Below are 25,897 nucleotides of genomic sequence, written 5' to 3'. Positions count from 1 at the left end.
CCATTCCTTTCAACTGCTCTTCCATGTCCTTTGCTGTCTCTGGCAGAATTACAATATTATCGGCGAACCTCAAAGTTTTTATTTCTTCTCCGTGAATTTTAATACCTACTCCGAACTTTTATTTTGGTTCCTTTACTGCTTGCTCAATATACAGATTGAATAGTATCGGGAAGAGGCTACCAATACGAACTTGCTAAAATTTACACCGTTATTCGTAAAATTTTTAAAGGCTTTCTATCCTTTTCTCTTGATTTTTTATACTATTTGTTTTGTAGTTACATGACGGGTAGGGATGCAACTTTCGAATACCAATTACCAAAGGAGTGTTCAAATTATTGATCCTGCCACCAAGTTCTCGACTTTCCGTGGTGGTCGTTCTCATAAGGAGAACACGCCCCGTGCCATAAGTCGATATCCCAGAAACTTCGCTGAGTGGAAAAGCGGTCGAAAGAAGCGAACGCTTGCCTCGGCTTATCTGCAGATAGTCGATCGTTTGTGAGCAAATGACAGTCAAAGTTTCTGATGCGCTGCATATTCCGGTCAGAAAGCAACCTCTTTAGTGGAAGCGTTAGCATAGTGGTTAGTGTTGCGTCTACACGCTTTTGTTCTCGTGTTCGAAACGGGGTTATTGCTTTAATTTATTATTTTATTATTTTTTAGTATCTACCCCCTATTCAGAGTGAATTTACGCGTTAATTCACGATTCTCTGAAAAATTTGAAGCAATTCACGGGACAATCACTAACTTTATGCTCTTATGCATGAGACAGACGACGCACCGACGTCTTGGTTGCCATCGGCCAGTGTCTGTGAGGTAGGTGCCGAAATGTCTTCTCGTTTCTGAATACGGAAAATTGTGTATGAAGTTCCAGGCCACTTGTTAGCAGCAGCAACAGGATGTAAGAGCATGTTTAGTGATGGTGGTACAAGTTTTCGTGGATTACGAAAACCAAATAATAAAAAAAGGAAATGAATGACAGGATCGGGGTAATGAGCTATCATTGATCAGACGACGATGATAAGCCTTCTAAGAGAACATTTTTGTATTTGTTTTATTTATCTCCTCACTTTGTACGAAGTGCTGAGGCTCACCTCATCGAAACTATTTCATGAAAGAATTTTTTTCTACGTTATTTCAGGCACTTTACTACTTTCAGCGAACTTTATTTGATCACGGTGGACAAAATATATTGGAAAGTGAAGGCAATACCAAACGCTGTTTCTGAGGCTCACGAAAACACATGTAAAATGTCTCGTAGTAAAGGGCACTTATACCAAATATACATCCCCTGTGTCGGTAAAAGAACTACAGAACATGAATATTAAATTGCCACTACTATCGGAAACGTCCATTTCTCACATTTGACTCACTGTGAGGAGTAGGTCCTTATAATGCTTCACTACATATTTGTGAAATAGTATATTATTCTGACTGCGAAATTCTGTAGTTTGAGCAGCAGTAAGACGTTTGCCATTTCGCCGGTGCGTACTTAAAAATCGTGTATTCTCTGTTACATGGCAGAATTTTGGTAGCACTCGTATTTTGTCCATGTCCTATGAAAATCTAATTGTATGTCAGTGTGAATATCAAGAGCAGAGATGGAAAACCAGTCCTAAGCAAGGAAGGAAAAGTTGGAAGGTGAAAGACGCATATAGAGAGTCTGTACAGGGCTAGATGATGTTGAGGATGGTCAGGAGCGGGCAGGTGAAGTTGGGGCTTCCCTTCGTTTTAAAGCAAAAAGTCAGGTTAAACCATAATGAACGTTTATCCAAGTTCAGTATACAGCGTCGGTCTTGAAGCGGGGGAGGGGGGGGGGAGCGTCTGAGAGGATGCCATCAGGGAGATGAAGGAGGTGCGTCTGTTCGGTTCGGGAGCCAGCAGAGAAGAGGGCGTCGCCTTCGTGTCTGCTACGTCTCTTCGCTGATCGCGCCAGAGACTCACGTCATATATCCCTCGCACACCATTGGTTCCCTCTAAGCGGACCACGGAAGTCCGACGCCATGCAGTCAGTATTTTTACAAGTGGGTAGCTGCGTGGTACTCATGTAGACAGCTCCGAGTTAACTAAAGTCGACAGGAACATAATTATATTTTTTTTAAGAATGTTGTTTTTTCTCTTCCATAGTTCCCTTTGAACCAGAGGCCCTGCACAGTGAATCTGATGACACTTTTACAGAAATGGAAGAGGTCGTAGATGAATATGAGATGAAAGATATTACACTGCGAGAAGAATTTGACAGAGCACTGAAAGACCTGAGTCGAAAAAAGGCAACGGGAGTAGACGACTTTCCATCAGATGAACTGACAGTCTCGAGAGACACAGGCATCGTAAAACTCTTCCATCTGGTCCATAAGACGTGTGATGACTCACACATGGCAATGGCAGGAAAAGCGTATCTGAAGAAAAGAAATTTGTTAACGTCGAATGTAGATTTATGTGTTAGGAAGGAAGTCTCTTCTGAAAGTATTTGTGTGGAGTGTAGTCTTGTATGGAAGTGAAACATGGACGATGAGGAGTTTAGACAAGAAAAGATTAGAAACTTTTCGAATGTGGTGCTACGGAAGAGTGCTAAATATTGGATGGGTAAATCACATAACTAATGAGGAGCTGCTGAAAATAATTAGGAAAGAAGGAAATCTGAGTCACAACATGACTGGAAGAATGAATTGGTTGATAGAGCACATTCTCAGACATCAAGGTATCACCAGTTCACTACTAGAGGCAAGTGTGTGGGCTAAAAATCATAGAGGGGCACAAGAGATGAATACAGTAATTAAAACAAGAAGTGTGCAAGTTGGAGTACTTATTAGGAGATGAAGAGGCTTGCACGGGATACAGTAGCATCGAGAGGTGCATGAAACCACTCTTCGGACTGAACACCATAATAACGAAACATCATCATCTGCATGAGTTTTGAGCCACTAAATGAAGGTAACAGACGTATTTCCCTGCCAGTCTGTGCCTCAAAGAACAGTTTGCGCTGCTGAATTTGTGAATATCCTCGATGTAGAGGTATTGCAACTGTTTTGAATTACAATCTGCTTCTGGAGAGCAACAGTAGTATGGTAGGTATGAAAACTCGTCCTACAAGATCAAGAAAAGTAGGAAATGTTTGAACCAAAGCACTCAATTGCAAGAAAGCTGTTTACAACCAAACCTACACTATATGACCCAATGAATGAAGTACTCAGAAGGACAAGAGGTAACGAATTGAAACTTCAAGGTTTGTGAAGGTCATTTCAATGATTACAAAACAGAATCAAATTTATAAAGAGCTTGGTAGTATGAGCTCACTCGTTAGTATCATGTTGAATCACCTACGGCCTGGATGAGTGCACTGATTCAGCTGGGAAGGGTGTCATAAAGTTGTTGTGTCTGATACAAGATGGTCCACAAATGTTGTATATGGTGCTTAACATCCTTGATACCGACGGTGCAACGGAGTTCACGTCAGATAAGACCCCAAAGACCCCACACGTTCTGTTGGGGACACATACAGTGTTCTTGCTCGCCATGGGAGTACTTCAACATATAGTAGGTAGTTCATGTTGATACAAGCCAAGTATGGACGACCATTGTCCTCCTGAAAAATTGCAACACGGTAGTGTCGCTTGAGAGGTAACACACGAGGTCGCTGGATGTACGTTACCTACCGTTGTGCTTTCAGAGTTTCCTCAATAGTTACCATTCGTGACCGGTGGTCATACCCCATGGCTTCTCACCCCATGACGCCAGCAGTAATACCCCTGTGCCTCTATAAAAATTTGGAAGAACGAGACTGCTCTGCAAGTTGTCACCATGGTCGCCGACGAAGGTCGACCAGGACAGCGCAGAACTGCAAGTCATCGCCGACCACAATCCGACGCCTTTCATAATCACTCCATGCTTCCTGATCACGGCATCACTCCAGTTTCTGCTGTGGCACTGACGGCAGCCTACGCTGGGGCCTGTAACTCCCTAGCCCAGTTGCTGCTGGTCTCTGATCGATGGTGTGGAAGGATGCGGAATGCTCCAGTGAGTCCATTACTTGTTCTCGGATGCGAGGCGCAAACTTGAATGGGTCACACTGTGCCCGGTGTACAGTATTGTGATCCTCCCTTGTGGTGGTCAGATCTGGTCGACTGGGGGAACCTTCACGGCCAGTATGTATGCCCTCAAGTTCTCATGCAGTCCAACATATGGCTTTATCCGAATGCCTCACAAAGCTGGGTCAAATTAACGGAGACCCACAGTGAAGCCCCTTTCAAACTCTGTCGGTATTGATAACGCTATCCCACACGAGTGTCTGATCGATGGTGACATCGTGTTTAGTGTATCCAGGATTGTAAAACAGTTAAGATTCTTAGACGCCAGGAAGGCCTCTGGCCCAGATGGTGTCTCCATAAGATTATATGTTGACTATGCTAGAAATCATCCAGGCTCTGATGTGGAAAGTGACCACATACTCGTTATGATGAAGACTGAACTAAAATTCAAGAACATTAAAAAAAGAAGTACTTATAAATGGGATTTGACAAACCTGAAAAACGAAAGTACACTGAAGCACTATCAACTAGAAACAGACAAGAAAACAAATGCACAGGGCTGCAATGACATCCAAAACAGCTGGGAAAAAATAAAAACCGGTATTTCAGAAGCAGCAGAAGAAGTAATAGGAAAAGAAAGGACAGAGAAAAGGAAGGAATGGATCACTAATGACCTACTAAATATGATGGAAGAAAGAAGGAAATTGAAAAATTCTGTGAAGAAGGAAGACCAAGAGAAATACAAGAGTCTGAAAAATAGAATCAACAGAGAGGCAAAACAAGCAAGAGAAAAATACCTTGATGATCTCTGTATTTCAGTTGAGGACAACATGAGCAAGGGAAATATCAATAAGGCCTATAAATGTGTGAGACATTGCTTTGGAGACAGAAGAAACAAGTGAAGGACTGTGATGGATGAAAGTGGCAATATGTTGGATGACGATGATGAAGTTGCAAGAAGATGGAAACAATATATAGGAAAACTGTACAGCGGACCAGACCTGTCTGAAAACATCATGGAAGAAGAAACAGAAGTAGATGCACACAACATAGGTGAACGTATATTAAAGGAAGAGTTTGAACTAGCTCTGAAAAAATTGAAAAACAACAAATCGCCTGGTATAGACAATATCCCAGCCGAACTTCTGCAATCTGGAGGAGCAAAACTGAATCAGGAGTTGTATAATCTTGTTTTCAACATGTACGAGCAGGGTAAAATTCCTACAGACTTTGAGAAGAACATTATGATCCCCATTCCAAAGAAGGCAAATGCTACAAGATGTGAAAATTATAGGACGCTCAGCCTAGTTACTCACGCCTCTAAAATATTAACCTCAATTATCCTAAAACGCATAGAACAAAAAGTCGAAGCTACACTCTCCGAAGAGCAGTTTGTATTCCGGAAGGATAGAGGAACCAGAGAAGTAATATTTGCTCTAAAACTAATAATAGAGAAACGACTAGATAAGAACCTGAAAACATACATAGCTTTGGTAGATGTAGAGAAAGCCTTTGATAATGTTAAATGGGATAAGATGTTTGAGGTACTCAAAAAAGTAGGAATAGACCATAAAGATAGAAAAATGATATGGATCCTATACAAAAACGAGACCGCAGTTATCCGTGGATGGACAAAACAAGAAGAGGTGCAGATACGGAAAGGTGTCCGACAAGGTTGTGCACTACCCCCTGTTATCCTTAACGTATACATTGAAGAGGTGCTGAAAAAAGTAAGGGAAAATTCACAGACAGGTGTAGTAATTCATGGCCAACGAATAGATATGATAAGATATGCCGATGATATAGCTCTCCTGGCTGAAAGTGAAAAAAATCTTGTAGTCCTACTGAATAGATTGGAGAAAGTTATGGCTGAAGAATATAATATGAGAATTAAAAAAGCAAAAACAAAAGTAATGGCATGCGACAAAGAAGATCAAGTGAAAGTCCAAGTTCATGTAGACAATGAACTGCTTGAACAAGTTGATAAATTTACTTATCTGGGCAGTAATATCACCAGGGATGGAAGGAGCAAGGCAGAAGTTATAAGTAGAATAGCTCAAGCAAAGGCTGCTTTTAACAGGAAGAAAAACATTTTAACATCTAAGAGCATCAGCCTTGAAATCAGAAAAAGATTTTTGAAATCATATGTGTGGAGTGTGGCACGCTATGGGTGTGAAACATGGACTCTCGGGAAAGAGGAAGACCAGAAGCTAAATTCTTTTGAAATGTGGTGCTATAGACGCATGCTCAAAATAAAATCTATAGACAAAGTCACAAACGAAGTGGTTCTGGAAAGAGCAGGTGAGAAGAGAAGCTTCTGGAGTTTCATTGTTAAAAGAAGAGTGCAATATACAGGCCACCTATTAAGACATAAAGAACTCCTGAACACAATCATAGAGGGATATGTCGAGGGAAAAAGACCAAGAGGAAGACCACGGCTCAGGTACATAGGTCAAATCGTGAAAGATGTGGGATGTAACACCTACAAAGAAACGAAGAGAAAATCTGAAAGACGCACAGAATGGAGACAAGCTGCCATTGTAGCTGTTGCAAACCAATCCTTGAATTGACTACTACAGAAGAAGAAGAAGATGCTACAAATATAGCGCCATTCTTATCCATCATCTATCAGAGATAACTGGAACAGCGGAGAGTTCCACAGGACTGGAAGAAGGCCCAGGTCATAGCAATCTATAAAAAGGATAGAAAAACGGATGCACATAATTACCGGCCAATTTCACTGACTTCGATTTGTTGTAGAATCATGGAACATATTTTGTGTTCAGTCATAATGACCTTTCTAGATTCTGATAAGCTCATCTGCAGAAACCAGCACGGATTTAGGAAACAGCAGTTATGCGAGACACAGCTGGCCCTCTTTGTGCATGATATACAACAGGCTCTAGATACCGGCTCCCAGCTTGATGCCATATTCCTCTACTTTCGGAAGGCGTTCGACTCAGTTCCGCACTGTCGCTTGCTCCAAAAAGTGCGCGCTTACGGTCTATTCGATAAATATGATGTTGGATAGAAAGTTTTCTGACAGAAAGACAGCAGTATGTCGTTCTCAAACGGGTGACTTCAATAGAAACAAGGGTAACTTCAGGTGTGCCCCAGGGCAGCCTAAAAGGTCCGTTGCTTTTTACGATTTACATAAACGATTTGGTTGATGGTATTGGCAACGGCATTAGACTGTTTGCCGATGATGCTGTAGTCTACAGGAAAGTAGTATCACACGAAATTTGTGAACAAATCAATGAAGATTTGCAGAAAATATCTTGTAATATTAGTAAGTGTAACCTACTACGTATAACAAGACGAAAATCCCCATTAATGCACGAGTACAAAATAAATTCCCAGTCTTTGGAAGCGGTAACATCCGTCAAGCATCTGGGTGTGACTATTCGAAATGATCACAAATGGAATGATCAGATTACACACGTAACGGGTAAGGCGAACTTTAGATGGCGGTTTATTGGTAGAATCCTGAAGCGATGCAGTCCTTCAATGAAAGAAATTGCTTACAGTACGTTAGTTTGTCCAGTATTAGAGTATTGTTCATCTGTATGATACCCTTATCAGTTGGGTCTGATTCAAGAGACTGAGAAGGTCCAAAGAAGAGCGGCAAGATTCATGATTGGTACATTCAGCAAACGCGAGAACGTTACAAATCTGATAGAAAGTTTGAAGTGGGGCACACTTGCAGATAGAAGACGCCCTAAGCGGAAGGAGCTGCTCACTAAATTCCGAAATCCGATCTTCGCCGAGGATGTAGAGTGGAACAGAGGGGGGGGGGGGGGGGGGTGAATACGACTTTGGCGGCAATTGTGCCCTCCGCCACACACCGCTTGGTGGCTAGCGGAGTATATATGTGGATGCAGAGATGCAGAGTACCCTGCATGTCCTTGTCCTTCACGCGACATCTGAAGCCGCGCACACTTGTTACACACTCTGCCAGGCACTGCGGCACTGTGGTGGCCGTTTTACTTGTCACAGACAAATTACAACTCTGATCAATTTAATAACCGCCAACGGTATTTAAGAAGCTACATTGACACCCTACCGTGATTTCTGGATGTTTCACTTTTTGTCAGGTAATGCGTATGTTAATGGTTTTTGTTGGCGTCACTCAGTAGTACACTGTCCTTTAGACGTAGCCAGACGGTTATAGGAGCTGATCCAAGAAAAAGAATCCCAATTTTATCTTATTTATAGATGTAATAGGAAATACCATGTAAATGATGCACCATTAAAATCCTGCAACTCTTGTAGCCGCCAGTTAATGACAATAGAAATTACAAATTGCTATTTAATTATCAGTTAAATAGGTGTTGTAAGTGTCAGCTAAGTTCTGGCAGCTGACTTATTACAAGTCATTTTTCAGTTGTAGTCCATATCTGCAATAGGCAATTTCTTTCAAAAATTTCGACAGCTCTCCGTGTATCTGCAGGAGTCTCGAGATCCAACATTTGAATCTGAGGAGGAGGGAGATTTTCTAACACGTTGAGCAGTAGTCGAGATAGGCGCCAGACGCTTTCGCAACTACCTGCCTACTCATATTAGCATTTATACTCCCGTTTGGAGCTATTCGTCTCTCAGAGTTAACCTGCATTCAGACATTTTGTATATTCTGGCAAAAAAAGAAAAATGTATCTAAGAATTATTTAATAACACCTAAATTCTTAAAATATATTGTTATTAATATTTCATGCATCAGAGGCCACTGACGATCAAAAACAACAGAACATCTCTCACCTGTTGTCGCTTCCAGAGACCCATGTGTCACTTCCTCAGACCCCTGATTGAATTGGCTTATTGTGATGTGATTCGTGACAACGATTTCGTATATCAAGCAAGCCGCCGATTTACCAGCATCGTGTCCTGAGTTTGATGTCCTGGGAGTTACGGTCGTCTATGAATGGATCAAGAGTATCACATGAGAAACAAGCATCTAGATTTGCCACCTCATAGTACACATCCCACCACTTACTTTAACAGTCGTATTCACCACCGGATGCTGAGACTTTGCTTCGGAAGTATGCGCCAACTCTCCTGCAGACACTGACAATGAAGCGACTGCAATTATCAGAGTAATCCCAGGCGTCAGGAATACTGGAAAAGAAATCAGCAGATAAATAGGTGGTCCCTTAGCGTGCTGCAGTTATGTAGTACTGTGTGTTCACAGTCTAAGTAATTGGGTGTCATGCTGCAAGTGCCAAATTTATGAGAAGAATGATATGAATATAGCAGAACTCAACTCCAGACAAAGCATTTCGGTCCAAATGCGCTGATGGCAGCAGGCTTCACCTTGAGGGAGAGAATATTTGCAACAAAAACGGCGACAGGTTTCTGTGTTCAAAATGAAGATACTAAGGTACGGTTAATATTCTGCAATCACGTTATCGTGTTGTGAATGCTCGGAAATCAGCGTCAAACGGATTTAGGGAAACAACTTTCCTTAGCTTATACTCTTGCTCTCTCACATATCCTCAGAATATTCAATTTAACTCGTTATAGATCTGTCCTAATAAATGTGCTACACAGTATCACGCTTTGGTAAGAAACATTTATAGTTACGATATGAATGTCTCTTCAGGAAACATTGAGGATGTCGGAAAAGCTGTGATAATTTCAATTTGAACTGTTTCTAGTTGCTGAAACAATAACAATTATGTTGCAGAAGTTGAGCATAGAAACGTAATCACTCCGCATCACGTTCCGTGCACATGTTCTACATCTACATCTACATCCATACTCCGCAAGCCACCTGACGGTGTGTGGCGGAGGGTACCCTGAGTTGTTCACGTCAGAAGAAGAATACTGGTAGCACCGTGTCAACGACTCACTCGAGCATCACACATCCCCTGTTAACAGCTGAACTACAGCAAATTAAAAAACTTGGTCCTGCTGTAGAAATTATCTTCGGAGCGAATTCCTTTATGTCCCTTAACATAGTATCAATTTGACACAGCCATTGGACAACTTAAATAGTACTTCAGAAATCCGACACTTCGAGATAAGTCTGTGGAGTGTAACAATTTGTGTACTGAGACGTATATTGAGTCTTTAAGAGTGTTCGCGCGAGCTTCAGAGACTCCCAGATATTAGTTCCGTTCTTATCAACAGCATTTTATATAGTCCACACATTCCCCAATCGCAGATATCATACAATACTGTTCGTTACTGTTATTCGGTCAAACTAATTGATTTCGTCCAATAACAATTGGCAAGGGAAGGGGAGGCTGGCTAAGCTTATAGGTGACAGTGTAGTGGGTGGTGGTGGTGGTAGTGGTATCACTCATGGAAAAATTCCTGTAGTAGTTGGTTATACAGCTGCACCTTTTTTAGACTGAAGTCAGCTGATACATCTACTCTACATCTACATTCATACTCCGCAAGCCACCCAACGGTGTGTGGCGAAGGGCACTTTACGTGCCACTGTCATTACCTCCCTTTTCTGTTCCAGTCGCGTATGGTTCGTGGGAAGAACGACTGTCTGAAATCCTCCGTGCGCGCTCGAAACAGTATCGAAACCGTATACCTGCTTAAAGGAAGTGCCTCTCTCTAAGGACTCACCTCCAGACGATGTAATGTTTCCAAGTAAAGAAGGAATTAGCATATTTCATCAAAATATAAGAGGTATTAGAGATAAAGTTATTGAACTGCTAATAGATGTTAACTCTGACATTATTGGTTTATTAGAGCACCACTTAAATAATTTGATAATTCAGAGGCTTCCTTTACCAGGCTACAGATTAGATGGCTGTTTCTCAAGGAGTTCCTTGCGAGGTGGCGGAGTGGCTCTGTACGTAAAAAACAGTATTTCATTTGAGTGCATAGACGTATCACGACACTGCACTGAACAGATATTTGGAAGTTGTGCAGCATTAGTTGAATTTAGTGAAACTAAACTTCTAATTGCTGTTGTTTATAGGTCCCCTAACTCCGACTTCAGAGCATTTTTGATTAAGTTAGAGAGGGTTCTTGAATCACTTTGTAGGAAGTACCAGAGAGTAGTTCTATGTGGTGACTTCAATATTAATTTTGTACTTGATTGTGCAAGGAAAAGGATGTTGGTAGATCTCCTAAATTCATATGATCTGATGCAAACTGTGTTTTTTCCAACTAGAGTGCAGGGGAACAGTAGCACAGTCATAGACAATATTTTTATTCATTCTTCATTACTAGATGGGCATTCTGTTAGTAAAAGGGTGAATGGCCTTTCAGACCATGATGCACAAATTTTAACACTAAAAGGTTTTTGTACTCAATCCAATGTCGTATTTAATTACAAACTACGTAGGAAAGTTAATACAACAGCAATAGAGATGTTTCAAAGCTTGTCAAGGAACAAGAGTGGCAAGATTTTATAGTGGCGATAATATAGATGATAAATACAATGCTTTCCATAACATATTTGTCATGCTCTTTGAGAGTTGCTTTCCATTAGGACATTCTAAACGGGGGTACTAGCAGTAATAGACAGCCCGGTTGGCTGACTAGTGGGATAAGGATATCATGTAGAACAAAGCAGGAATTATATCAAAATGTTAGAAGCAGTCACAATCAAGCTACAGTAGACCATTACAAACAGTATTGTAAGGTGCTTAAAAACGTTATTAGCAAGGCAAAAAGTATGTGGTATGTAAATAGAATAGCTAATTCACAGGATAAAATTAAAGCCATATGGTCAGTTGTGAAGGAAGTGTCTGGTCAGCAGCACAAGGTTGACGATATAAAGTCAGTTTGCAGTAATAATATTTCTGTTACTGATAAACCAGATATATGTACAGTATTTAACAACCATTTTCTGAGCATTGCTGGTGAATTAAATAAAAATTTAATATCTACAGGAAATCATATAAATTTCTTAGCAAATACCTTTCCGAGATTGACGTCTGAAATACTCCTCTGTGATACAGACAAGAGGGAGATTGAGACAATAATCAAATCACTGAAGACTAAGGACTCTCATGGTTATGATGGAGTGCCTAGTAGAATATTAAAGTACTGTGCTGCACATGTTAGCCCTGTATTTAGCCATATTTGTAATTTTTCCTTTAGGAATGGTCAGTTTCCTAAGCGATTAAAGTACTCAGTAGTAAAGCCGCTTTATAAAAAGGTAGAAAGTGATAATGTAGATAATTTTAGACCATTTTCTATGCCATCAGTGTTTGCAAAAGTTATCGAAAAGGCTGTGTATGTAAGGTTAACTGATCATTTTATATCACACGATTTGCTATCAAATGTACAGTTCGGCTTTAGAAGTCGTTTGACAACTGAAATCGCTATATTCTCTTTTCTCTGTGAGGTACTGGATGGGCTAAGCAAAACGTTTCGAACGCTTGGAGTATTTTTTGATTTAACAAAGGCATTTGACTGTGTTGATCACACAATATTGCTCCAGAAGTTGGATCATTATGGAATAAGGGGAGTAGCACACAATTGGTTCACCTCTTACTTTAGCAACAGGCAGCAAAAGGTCATTATTCACAATCTTGATAACGGCTGTGATGTGGGATCTGAGTGGGGTACTGTCAAGTGGGAGGTGCCCCAGGGATCAGTGTTGGGGCGCTCCTGTTCCTTATTTATATAAATGATATGCCCTCTAGCATTATGGGTAACTCTAAAATATTTCTGTTTGCTGATGACACTAGCTTGGTAGTGAAGGATGTTGTGTGCAACATTGACTCGGTTTCAAGTAGAGCAATACACGACCTCAGTTCATGGCTTGTAGAAAATAAACTAAGGTTAAATCACAGTAAGACTCAGTTTTTACAGTTCCTAACACACAATTCAGCAAAACCTGACGTTTTACCTCACAGAACGTGCATATGATTAGTGAAACTGAACAGTTCAAATTCCTAGGTGTTCAGATACATAGTAAGCTGTCGTGGAAAGCCCACGTTTAGGATCTTGTTCAAAGACTTAATACTGCCATTTTCACTATTCGAACGGTATCGAAAGTGAATGATATTTCGACACGTAAATTAGTCTACTTTGCTTATTTTCATTCACTTATGTCGTATGGTGTTATGTTTTGGGGTAACTCTTACCATTCTAGAAGGATATTTTCGGCTCAGAAACGGGCGGTTCGGGCAATAAGTGGTGTGAGTTCACGAAACTCTTGTCGACCTCTTTTCACGAGTCTGGGTATTTTGACATTGGCCTCTCAATATTTATATTACTTAATGTCGTTTCTTGTTACCAATATTAGTTTATTTCCAACAATAAGCAGCTGTCACTCGGTTAATACTCGACAGAAATCAAACCTCTATTTGGCTCGGACTTCCTTAACTCTTGTGCAAAAAGGTGTGCAGTATACTGCTGCATCCAGTTTCAATAAGCTGCCACTCGAATTCACAAATCTTAGCAGTAATCCACGTGCTTTCAAATTTAAACTGAAGAGTTTCCTCATGGGTCACTCCTTCTATTCTGTCGAGGAGTTCCTTGAAAAAATAAGATGATTCTCATTGTATTGCTGATAGCGTTTGCTTAAACTTATGAACTGATTTTCTTTCAGGTTCATGAACATTTATTTTTATCTGTTATTACTTTTTATGTTGTAAGTTCATGTACTGACACGTTCCATGACCTTGGAGATTTGCTCCTCAATTTCGTCCTACGGAACTTGACATTTAAATAAATAAAACAATATAAAATAAAAACAAATAAATTACGAATGTAAAGTCTTCCAATAACAATAAAAACGTAAATTAAGAATTTGGGCAGCACAAATATTTCGTATTTTCCCACTGGATTTTGCTTTCGCCGTTTTACAATATCGTCAGTCGACAAGCAGACTAATAAATCGAAATCTATGTTTTTCACATAGACGTAGTGGTACTTTAAACAGACATTTGTCAAGGCAACCTTGAGACAAGCGGCGTCCTTGTGATAAGCGCATCTGCCTTAAAGTGGTTACGAAATCTCTCCACGCGGAGCCAAATGAGAAGAGTGTTTGATTTATAAACAGTAAACTTTATTTATAATAATACGAAGTCGTATCATGAATGACAGATATATTACCATAACAGCCATCACCTTTCCACCAATTCATCATCATTAATCAGGGTAGGCATACTAAGCGTATAATACGGTTTACCAATATCCTTGTTATTAACCTTTCCAACATTGGAAAGTACATGATGTTACTACGCTGCCAAGTACATCAAAATAACTCAAAACTATTGTTTTCACGATGATATGATCATCTCTAATAGAAGGCTTCTGTATGTGAGTTTCCACATGCGTTATCTAGGGAGACACAAGAACATTAGTATTGAACTGTGCTTCAGTAGGTAGTTCATTTGGCAGTTAGTAAAGACACGCTAATAAAGTGCGTTATTTATAAAATATATAGGCTGACATAATTTAGTACCGTTTGAAGAACATTTTTCTTAGGTCTAAAGAGCATTACGAGTATTATCGACTTACACTTATTTTTCCCATCACACATGGTGCGCCATTTGATTCATCACTACAATTGCAATTACGTACTACTTTGATCTAATCGTAGGTGGCAGAACAGTCTCTAGTAGAGTATCCCTTCACGGTAGGACCGCAGCCCATTTTACCCACTGCTGTCATTACGTAAGTGGACAACATGGACTGTGATCATCAAAGACAGCGATAGACGATGTGATTCCTGTGGAAAGAGGATGCAAACACAACGGAGATTCAGAGGTGATCGGCGGCAGTGTATGGATAGTGTGCACCGCCATGGGAAGTGCTCTTGTAACACGACGAGACTCGTCGGCACGAGTCGGAAAACCGCGGCTGCCATCGCAGGAATGGGGTTCCAGGTGCTGCCACACCGAACGTATTCCCTTGTTCTTACCTCATTAATTTCTGCAGGCCTTCCTCGAACCACTTTTGGAGTCTGTCACATTCACCGAAGGACATCTGCTCGCAGTTCCTGGAAGTCTACGAAATTACGTCCTCGCAGAGGTTTCGTAGCCCCGGGTAGGTGGTAGAACGGGGCGAGAATAGGGTGGATGTGGCAATACCTGAAACCCCAGTTCAGCGATGGCAGGCCACGTTTTTCGAGTGGTGGGGAGGAGCGTTGTCGTGTTACGTTGATACTTTTTCGTGATTGTGCACACATCTACATCTACATCATACTCTGCAAGCCACCTAATGGTGTGTACTAACTGAGCCCTCCAACCCAGTTCCACTCGAGAATGATTGTCGGTAAGCCTCTGTATTGGCTCTAGTTTCTATAATTTTCTCCTTATGGTTATTACGTGAGACGTATGTAGGGAGAAGTAATACGTTGTCCCACTCTTCCCGGAAAGTGCTCTCTCTAAATTTAAATAGTAAATCTCTCCGTGATGAATAACTTATCTCTTTAAGGTCTGCCAATGGACTTTGTTTAGCATCTCCGTAACGCTCTCTTGCCGACTAAACGATCCAGTGACGAAACGTGCCGCTCCTCGTTGGGTCTTCTCTGTTTCTTCTATCAGACCTACCTGGAAGATATCCCAGAAGATGAACAACACTCAAGAATCGGTCGAACAAGCGCATTATAAGCTACTTCCTTTATGGATGACTTACATTTCCTTAAGATTCTTCCTATGAATCTAAGTCTGACATCTGTTTTTTCCACTATTTGGTTTATGTGATTACTCCACTTAAAGTCGCTCTGATTAATTACTTGTTCAAATGTGTGTGAAATCTTATGGGATTTAACTGCTATGGTCATCAGTCCCTAAGCTTATACACTACTTAACCTAAATTACCCTAAGGACAAACACACACACTCATGCCCGAGGGATGACTCGAACCTCCGCCGCTACCAGCCGCACAGTCCATGAATGCAGCCCCTAAGATCGCTCGGCTAATCCTGAGCGGCCTGAATAATTACTCCTAGGTATTTTACTGTAGGTACTGTTTCCAGCGGTTTGTCATCAGTAGTGTAGCTGTGCAGTAGGGGATTTCTTACCCTATTTATTACCATTTATTTACGCTCAGTGTCAACTGCCAGAGCCTGCATCATTCATCAATTCTCTGGAGGTCATTCTGCAAATCGTTACTATCTTCTTGCGTTGCTACTTTGTTATAGACAACCGCATCATCTAAGAACAGCCTTAGAGAGCATCTGGCGCTTTCTACAACATTTATATGTATTGTAAACAGTAACGGTCCTACCAGACTTCCTTGAGGTGCACCGGAAAATACATCTGTCGATTTTTTTTCCGTTAAGAGCGACGTGGTGAGTTCTGTCTGCGAGGAAGTCTTGAACCCATTCGCAAATCTGCGCCAATACTCCGTAAGCTCGTAGTTTTTTTCACTAAACGGCAGCGCGACACTGTGTCAAATGCTTTCCTGAAGTCAAGGTATCAAACCCAGCGTCATTGTCTGCGGCACTGCGGACCTCATGGAGGGACAGAGAGAGCTGAGTTTCGCAGGGCCTCCATTTGCGGAATTCACATTGATTTTTATAGAGCAGATTTTCATTCTCCAGGAACGTCACACTCTTCACACACTGCCACTACTCGTCTGTCAATATACGCTGTATTTACACCCTCCATCCACAGAAGCCACACCATCCAGCGCTGTCCTTAATGATCATACTCCATGCCGTCCGCTGATGTAATGGGAGCAGTTGGGAAAATGGGATGTAGTCTACAGGGATTACAATTCTAGTGATTCTCTCGCCACCCAAGCAGGGCCGTGCGGCAACATTTTTCCAAACAAGCGACTTATTATATAGTGATCCTCTCTCATCTTGCCTCGTTTCTTTTTCACCTGTGTCAGTTTACGATACTAAGCGTGATATGTACAGCACAGAAGTCTTACGGTTGTGGCGCCTCTGGCGGACCTCTAAATTTCAGGCCCCAGGCGGTGGCTTATGTTGCTTGGGTCTTAAAGCAGCCCCTTTTACAAAAGTATTACTGTAATATTTCTGGATTTACAGCCATCATATTCGGCTACATGGAGCAGTTGAGAAGGCAGCAGGGGCAAGATGACGTAATGTGGTGTGAGGTATCGATGACAAATGCTTTGTTCGATATGGTTGTAGTGGGAAAGACAGCCTAAATTATGGTCCTTCTCCGCGACTGGCTGCTGCATTCGGAATTTGTGCGCAAAAATAATAATCTTCTGAAATTATTATTACACAAACTAAACAGCGTTCTTAATTTCATTTGACATTAAAGCATCTCTCAATGCTTACTACCATTCCATTATTTCAAAAGTGTTAGCTACGAGCTGAATAAAAAACAATTGATAAACGAAAAGGCAGACTATGCACTTCCGTGACCTTCGGATCGTTCGTAACTTGGATGGCGGGTGAAGTGGTTCGGCTGTAAGATCAGAGCTGATTCGGCAGTCTTTTTAGGAGAGAAATGTTACCTTCCGCGGTCGGTATTAGTTAAGAAGTAGTAATTTTTTGTTATGTGGATACGAAGTTGAGAAAAATTTCATAGTAATTGCGCAAATAAGCAATTAAATGTTTTGTTTTGATGAAAGTATAAAGATTGGGGATTATTTGTGACTCATAAAGTGGAATATAATTGTGTAGTTCCTTGTATTCTGCAAACAAAAAACAAGTGGCATCCCCTGTAAACAGACTAACTGGAAATTATTTATAAAATACCAGTTCCTCACTAAGAGTTTATTACAGTCTCAAGATTCACGACCCAAGTGCTGTTTTCTGCCCAGGGGACAACTGCAGAAGACTGCACGTTGATGAACATCAATTAGAAGTTATGCATTTCACTCAGGGTGGTGCAAGGAAATAGGCACCTTAGTACAAATGGGATCAGTGACACATAATCTGTGGCAACACACAGGAGATATGAAGAACAGAATGTTTCGAGGGAAGGCGTTAATCATAGGTTCGTATGTATATCACCCTCTCTCTCTCTCTCTCTCTCTCTCTCTCTCTCTCTCTCTCTCTCTCTCTCTCTCTCTTCCCCTCTCTTTTTCAACTTACTGTGTTAAACATTTGTAACTATAGTGACGAGTTAACTGGTGCACCATTATTGTTAGAAAAGAATAAATTTTAAATCAATTTGGAATGCTCCACGAATTTGGTACTTGCAAAATCAATGTTTTAACTTGTTGCTGTTGTCTTCAGTCAAAGGCCTGGTTTGATGCAATTTTCTGTGCTGGTTTATTTTGTGCAAGCCCCTTCATCTCTGCATAACTACTGCGGTCTACATCCATTTGAACCTGCTTGTCGTATTCATCACTTGGTCTCCCACTAGAATTTTTATTCCTCACATTTCTTTCCAATATGAAATTGACGATTCTTTAACGCGTCAGGATGTGGCCTATCAACCGACCCGCTCTCTCAATCAAGTTCTTCATTAATTTCATTCCCCTTATTAGACTGAATACCTCCTCATTAGTTACTCGAGGTAGGCATGTAATCTACGGCGTTCTTCTGCAACAGCACATTTCAAAAGTTTGTGGTGGCTGTTCCGGGCTGTATGACCGTTGTGTTAGAAATTTCTAGAATAAAACAAGTAAGACACTATGAGGAGCATAGTTTGAATTTCGATCAAATAACGAAATGGATAGTACCTTCAAGAGACGTCATGATATGAATATCAAGCAATGTAAAACAAGAGTAATGAAATGGAGAAGAATGAGTTCAGGGAATTAGGTTAGAAAATGAGATACTAATTATAGTAGATAACTTTTGCTATTTGGGCAGCAAAATAACATGATGGGCGAATTACAGACAATATAAAACACACATTGGCTATTGCAATAAGCATTTCTGAAAAAGCGGAATATTTTAACATTTAATGTAAATTTTATTACTAGAAAGGCTTTTCTGAACGTCTTTGCCTGAAGGGCAGCAATGTATGGAAGTCAAATGTGCTTCATAAACCGCACAGCCAACAACAAAAACTTTTGAAATCTAATAAAAGCTTTCGCGACCAGACGTCATAGTTACTGATGAGTCTTGTGAGAAGTATGGCCACGATCACCTCCGAAGACGTCCATCGCAGCTCGGAATATAACGTCGGCAACCAAGTGCAAAGCTCAGTACGATACTTTACAGCCGGCACTGTACCTGTGGAGCCCATTTCGTGCTGCTAGGATCAGCGTCGGAGTGGATACTGATCTACCGGGACGACTGTCAGAACAGCTCCGGACACTTTTGCCTCTGCTGGCCATTATTAGACTCTTTATAGCAGGCGGAACAGCGTAATTTGCACGACCTCGTCCATTGTACGGCAGGTGAGTTGGGTGACTTATCTCTGTTACATGCCACAGGTCAAGACTAGTAATGAAGTAAGTAATTCACCAGACATTGTCCCTCAGGCGTATTCTGGTAAAAGATACGAGCAGCTGATAGCGGGTATCATCTCAAGCACTTTATGGACTCCGTTACAGACTTCATTGCACTGTAAACAAGCAGAATGATGTCACGCTGCAACGCTCCTCTTCTCGTGGCCATACCTCAGCCACCCCTGCGTCCCGCGGTATCATACTGGCGGCCACGCGCAGTGCAGTGCCGAGGCAAACCACGCGACGCGTTGCAACGTAGACTTGCACGGAAAGATCTGATGGACGACCCGTGTTCGGTCACCGCACGGCTACCAAAACATGCTCGGTCTAAATAAGAGTCGCCAGCTTTGTTTTAATTTAAATTGGTCACTAGACCTAGTCAGTGGCCGGTAGGAATCTAAACGCTTTTAAAAAAACTCCCATATCTGACCAATGGACTACAAAACGAGCACTGCAAACAGTCACTACGCCATCACCACCGGATTTCTGCCATGTCCTCTCCTAACACAGAAAAAATGTTAGGTTGGTGCATAAGTTCGAAGCGTTTTCCAGTAAGTTTAATAAACATGACAGGGGCACATAAGAAGGACTTTAGCCATCAATAATATACTCTTCTTCAGTATCTACAACAGTCTGGCAAACGCTGGGGTGACTTTCGATTCAATGACTGTAGAAATCACGAGGTTTTGAGGCGAAGAACTTCTCGAGCCATGTCCGGAGCGCATTTTCATTCGGAAAGGAAGTTTCTTTGCGGTTGTTCGATAGAGAACGGAAAAGATCCAAGTCAGAGGGTGCGAGTTCAAGTGGGCAAGGTGAATGAGAAATGGCTTCCCAAACCACTTTCTGTGTGGCGTTTTTCGCCAGTGCAGCAGAATGCGGGCGGACGCTATCGTGGAGTAGCATCACCTTATGCAGTCTTCCAGGCCGTTGTTACTGGACTGTGTCTGCAAGACGTCTCAATTGCTGACAACAAGTGTCAGTTGTCATGGTCACACCCCGGGGGAGCAACCCGTGGTACACCACACCCTCGCTGTTCTACTGGATGCGTAACTTCTTATTTTGAGGATGCGCGGAGGTCTTTGCACGAGGAACTGCTGTTTTGTTTGGGCTTTCTTTCTCGTATGTTAGCATAAACAGACAATTTCTCGTCACCAGTAGCAATACAGAACAGGAATGCTCGTTGTTGTTCACAAACTTGGTTCAAATGGCTCTGAGCAGTATGGCACTTAATATCTAGAACTTAAAACTACTTAATCCTAATTAACCTAAGGACATCACACACATCCATGCCCGAGGCAGAATTCGAACCTGCGACCGTAGCAGTCGCGCGGTTCCGGACTGACGCGCCTAGAACCGCTCGGCCACGGCGGTCGACGCTGTTCACAAACTAATTGATGACGAGCAAGCAGAGACGAACTTATGGCCACTCACAGATTTTTGTGATTTTCGCATGCGGTACCCATACGCTCCACTTTTGAGCCTTCCCCAGTGCAAGGAAATGTCGCACGATGGTGGAATATCACACACAGTTCATCTCATTTACCAGTTCTCGAGTACACTGACGTGGATCATTGTATATTAGGGGGTTTAAAAGATCTTCATAAATCCTTAAGGTCTTCCTCAAGATGCAGAGTCACTGATGTCAAAACTACCCTCCTTAAAACGAAAAATACCATTTTATTGCCGTAATCTGTCCAATGGCATTATCGCCACACACAGCACCAATGTTTCTGGCTGTCTCCGCTGGTGTCATCCCTCTGATAAACTCAAACAAAAGAATATGTCGGAAATGTTCCGATTTCTGTACTTGGCACTACCATTTCGTAGCGTCCACAGCCCCACTCACTATCTCCAAATGACAAGATGGCAATTTTTAAATTCAGATAACAACAGTGAACTATAAGTAAAAAATGACAATCGATAAATAAATCCATAGCAACCGGAATACCGACATGCAAAACAAAAATGCTACGTGCTTATGCGCTAACCTAATACTTAAAGATAAAAAGGATAAGAAACACGCAGGATCTCTACATTTCAAATTTTCACTGGGGAAACACGGAACTAACTACTTCCTAATAACCCTCAAGAAGTCCGTTTCGTTCATTAAACAACACGTCCCGCTTGCTCATGGGTCCTCTACCTGAAGAGTAGTCCCAGAGGACAGAAAGACGCCCTGTGAAGACAGGTAGATGACCCCACGGGTAAGCAAGCCAGCGCATGGGAACGTACTCTTCAGAAACCATCCCGCCCGGTGAGAACCACTACACTGATTACCGACAGACAACTTTCAAAATACACTCCGGAACACAGCCTCCGTCTCAAGAGCCACAAAAATAGTCGTGTTCAGCCCGCGAGGCCTGTCCGTTGACCTACGTTTCCACTAGACACTAGAAACGCCCTACGAACTCCACGAAAATATTTTAACAGGCATACTTCTTGGTGAATCAGCCTCCAGAACAGATTTTGGGCAATTTAATTGGTCATTACTTCCCAGCGCTCGTACTAGTTGTTGTAAGATTCGGATTACTGTCAATTCTTTTTCAAAGTGTTTCAGGAAAGACTGGTTTACGTGTGGAATTCACGAAAACGGGATGAACGCTTCCGGGTTAGAGAACAGGCCTGGCCCCGAAGATGGCCCCTCGTGTTGTAAATAGCGACCAGTGCCGGCCAAAGACGTCTCCACCAAAGCTGAAAAGCGAGCAGTGCTGCAAGGCCGGAGATAAACTATTGTGCTTTCTTCAGTTCACATAAGTAGCAGAACACAGCAACACTTGGTTTAAAAGGCGAGTATCGCCGCTCTAGATTCAGGAATGCCAAAGAAGACGGATTCAGCGTACAATGTTTTTCAAAAAGACATATCTGAGCTCAGAAAAACATATCTTGTGCATGAATAAAGATAGAAGCAAGGTAAGGTGTAACATGCGCCTCGCAACTAAAAGATAAGCACAGCGGTGTTTGAGGATTTCTGGCTGCTGTGATTACCGCTAGGAGACTAGGTTCGTGCAACTAATTCATTCGCTCGTTCATTACCCATTATTTAAAAAGGAAGTTGTCGTAGAACACTCTGATTACCGACCTACTTGCATTCTTTGTGCAGTGCCCAACAGCTCACAAACTACCTAGTTACAAACACCCTACTAGTCAAGTACTAGTCAGGCTTCCGTAAACATCGCGGTAATACATCTTCCTTAATAAAGGTAACAGACAATGAAAATTGGCATGGATGCACAAGAAGCCACTATCGTGCGCTTTTTATGCTTCAGCAAAGCATGATATTTGACTTGCCAAACTTAGTAGTCCAATTTCTCTCACGTGCAGCGCAATGGTTTCACTCACATCTCACGTCTCGCCTCTAATGCCCCATTTCCGGTACCATAATGTCACAATGGAGACAATTAGTATCACTCGTCACAGAGAGTTCGCTACTACGTCTTCTAATCCTTTCATTGTACGTAAATTATGCTTCATCAGTTTTGTCCTACTGAAAATACCACGTGTACGCTGATGAGCTCAAGATGTATCTACGTGCAAACCATTTAACATGGAGACAGCTGTTGATAATCTCAATGCCGACCTAGGTACTTGATGAAAATGGGCGCAGGACATATGGTTAAAGCTCAATGCATCCAAAACTTAAGCAGTACTGGCTGGTGATGCCAGGCTCATTAGCCCGAAATATTAGAAGTCCCTACCATCTTCAACCCTAAACGGAAGAAATATCAACTTCTCTCAATAACAGATGAAAATTTAAATTGGACTGATCACAAGCTCTGCCCTCTTGACCTGAAGAAGAAACTCCAAGGCCTTCCTCAAGGAAGTTCACGGCACCTGGGAGTCGTCATGACTGCCTCTGCCCTTTACACCTGTGATGTTCGACTCTTTGATCAACATCATATGGACAGCTCATCCTGACAGCATGCAGACAAGCTCAGAGATATTCACACGCTCTGTTTTCTCTACTGTCTTCTCGATGAACAATGTCCTTCGTGTCTGTCCTTGACGTTAACGCTCTTGCCTGAACAACTTGGCAGAATCTCCCGCTCCCATCAGAAAAAAATCTTTTCCGTCCTACTCGATCGTTCAGCCACCTTACCGAAACACTTCTCATTAGCAGGACGCACGCCTGGAACAACCCTACATGTTATGTCAGAGAGCTAACAAACACGTACAGCTTCAGAAGGCAGGTAAAGACAAATCTAATAAAGCAAGAAAAAGATTACCATTATTCCTGTACGCACTCGTTATCCTTGTACATACCGATTTCCAGCCATATCTTCCTCATTTCCCACTATTCTTAAATCATGCAGTCATCTCAAATTTGTTTTTCCTAGAACTCGCTATATCAGAAAACATCTATTTTGTACACGAATAAATTCTTCTTATATCTGTCCCTATCATTATTGTCACTATTACCACTATTAGCGGGGACAGCCACATTAGCAGAAGTACTGCCAGTGTTAGCTTTATTAGTTCACTGTCACTATAATTTACTCACACTGCCACTTCAGCCACTCAGTTAACTGTCGTATTAAAATTGTGATTTCAGAGGTAATAATTATGTAAAAAAGGTCCGTGTGTGTGAAAGCATGCTCCTATGAAAGAGAGGGTCTGCTGGCCCTAATCAGATCACGTTAAATAAATAAATCAGTAAAAAAATAAATACCCAGTACACAAATTATCATAAAGGAATTCAAGTTCAAACGCTCTCTTTAAATGGGAATAATCGAAAATAATAATAATAACAATAAATACCCAGTTCGCATTCAGTCGAAATGCAGATAAAAGAAAGTGGCTCTGAGCACCATGCGACTTAACTTCTGAGGTCATCAGTCGCCTAGAACTTAGAACTAATTGAACCTAACTAACCTAAGGACATCACACACATCCATGCCCGAGGCAGGATTCGAAACTGCGACGGTAGTAGTCGACGGTTCCAGACTGTAGCGCCTAGAACCTCTCGGCCACAACAGCGGGCCGAAATGCGCATAACACAACAAGGAAGCTGTTATGTCATCTCTGTTTCAAAAGGTGTAAAGCAAGAATTTCGTCTAGAGTATAGCACTCTACGTCCTACAGTTGGAAGCATTCGACGATAGCACTAACTGTTTCAAGAGCCTGGCTGCGTGTGCCATGGAAAATCCACAGCTAGCTACAATATCCTCCTCGAGGACGTGCAGACCGTTCAGCAGAGAGTTACACATGACCCAGAGTAGTATACTAGCCAAACTGCCAGAGTCAGTCATTCCGCGTGTATTTCTCTGGTGTTCAAAATGGCTCTGAGCACTATGGGACTCAACTGCTGTGGTCATCAGTCCCCTAGAACTTAGAACTACTTAAACGTAACTAACCTAAGGACATCACACACATCCATGCCCGAGGCAGGATTCGAACCTGCGACCGTAGCAGTCTCACGGTTCCGGACTGCGCGCCTAGAACCGCGAGACCACCGCAGCCGGCATTTCTCTGGTGTGTTTTCAGGCGAAATGACGATTCTTCTATCCCCCAACAGGACGGTGCCCCGGTGCACTAGCAGCTTCGTGTAAGAGCACTTTTTCGCAAATGTGTTGTCTATACGATGGACCGTCCACAGTGGGCGTACCGATCTCGCATTGCAGTATTGGCCTAATCTCAAAGGATGTGACCATTTTTGGGAGGGGGGAGGAGGGGACGGTTGTGAAAGACTGTCATGTAAGCGTCTCCCCTTCCAACGAATTTGGGTGAACTGCCACGCAGGGCAATGAAAACAGTGATAGCAGTAAGTCCATACAAGTACGCAAAAGTATGTGACAGGTTTCGCTGTCGTCTGATTGTCTGTCGCGGGTCCAGTAAAAGACACACTGAATAGCTGTGAAAAGTAAATGAAAAGTTTCATATGAACGTAATTATAAAAAATATTTCGTTGTCGCACATCGACGTTCTTTACCCCACATATACCCCTGTGAAATCTGAAGGTTCTCTTAAAAATGAAAACTATGTAGTCCTTTGCGTAAATTAAAATTCTCCCCGAGTTTCTATCTTCATTCGCCGCGAGGGATTAGCAGAGCGGTCAACGGCGCTGGAGTCATGGACTGTGTGGCTGGTCCCGGCGGAGGTTCGAGTCCTCCCTCTAGAATGGGTGTGTGTGTTTGTGTGTGTGTTTGTCCTTAGCAAAATTTATCTTAGCTGTTAAGTCCCATAACATTTCACACACATTTGAACATTTTCTATCTTCATTCGAGTTCAAGATACATTCTTGTGAAATCTAATGAATCTTTTCGGAACACCCTGTCTATTTCTTGCAACAAGAAAAGTGTAAGGAAAATATATCAGGAAAGTAAATCATTAATAAAAGACAGTGTCAAAAATGAATGCACAAGAGAAACCTTAGGAAACGAATAGGGGTTACGATTGACAATCAGCTATCGAAAGAATACTTCCCTCCACCATAAAATACCTGTCTGCACGATGCAGATTGTTAAGTGTGAGTGATCCAGAAGGGTTGTAGGCTGCCGTTTCAACAAATATACCACCACAGACAGTGAGTTGAACATTAAAATAATAATTCAATCAAATAAGAAATAGTTCTAGAAAGTGACATTTAAAAAAATAATGCTTCTGCATTTAAACAGTTATGGGAAGGA

The 25,897-nt window shown here is 41.9% G+C and overlaps 1 protein-coding gene across 1 annotated transcript in view; it reads right to left on the bottom strand.

Moving 5' to 3' along the window:
* The window catches only part of LOC126336259 (hemolymph lipopolysaccharide-binding protein-like), a 28,006-nt gene extending 8,886 nt beyond the window's left edge, over positions 1 to 19,120 (bottom strand). Inside the window, exons 1-3 of the mRNA XM_049999754.1 lie at positions 19,057 to 19,120; positions 9,016 to 9,137; positions 8,781 to 8,937 (exon numbers count right to left, since the gene is read on the bottom strand). Coding sequence (XP_049855711.1) covers positions 8,781 to 8,937; positions 9,016 to 9,137; positions 19,057 to 19,069 — 292 coding nt within the window. The 5' untranslated portion in view covers positions 19,070 to 19,120. The remainder of the gene's footprint in view (positions 1 to 8,780; positions 8,938 to 9,015; positions 9,138 to 19,056) is intronic.
* Positions 19,121 to 25,897: the final 6,777 nt, after the last annotated feature.

This window comes from Schistocerca gregaria, chromosome 2, assembly GCF_023897955.1.
Source record: "Schistocerca gregaria isolate iqSchGreg1 chromosome 2, iqSchGreg1.2, whole genome shotgun sequence".
NCBI classification, from domain to species: domain Eukaryota; kingdom Metazoa; phylum Arthropoda; class Insecta; order Orthoptera; family Acrididae; genus Schistocerca; species Schistocerca gregaria.
This window is presented reverse-complemented; position numbering and strand designations above follow the sequence as displayed.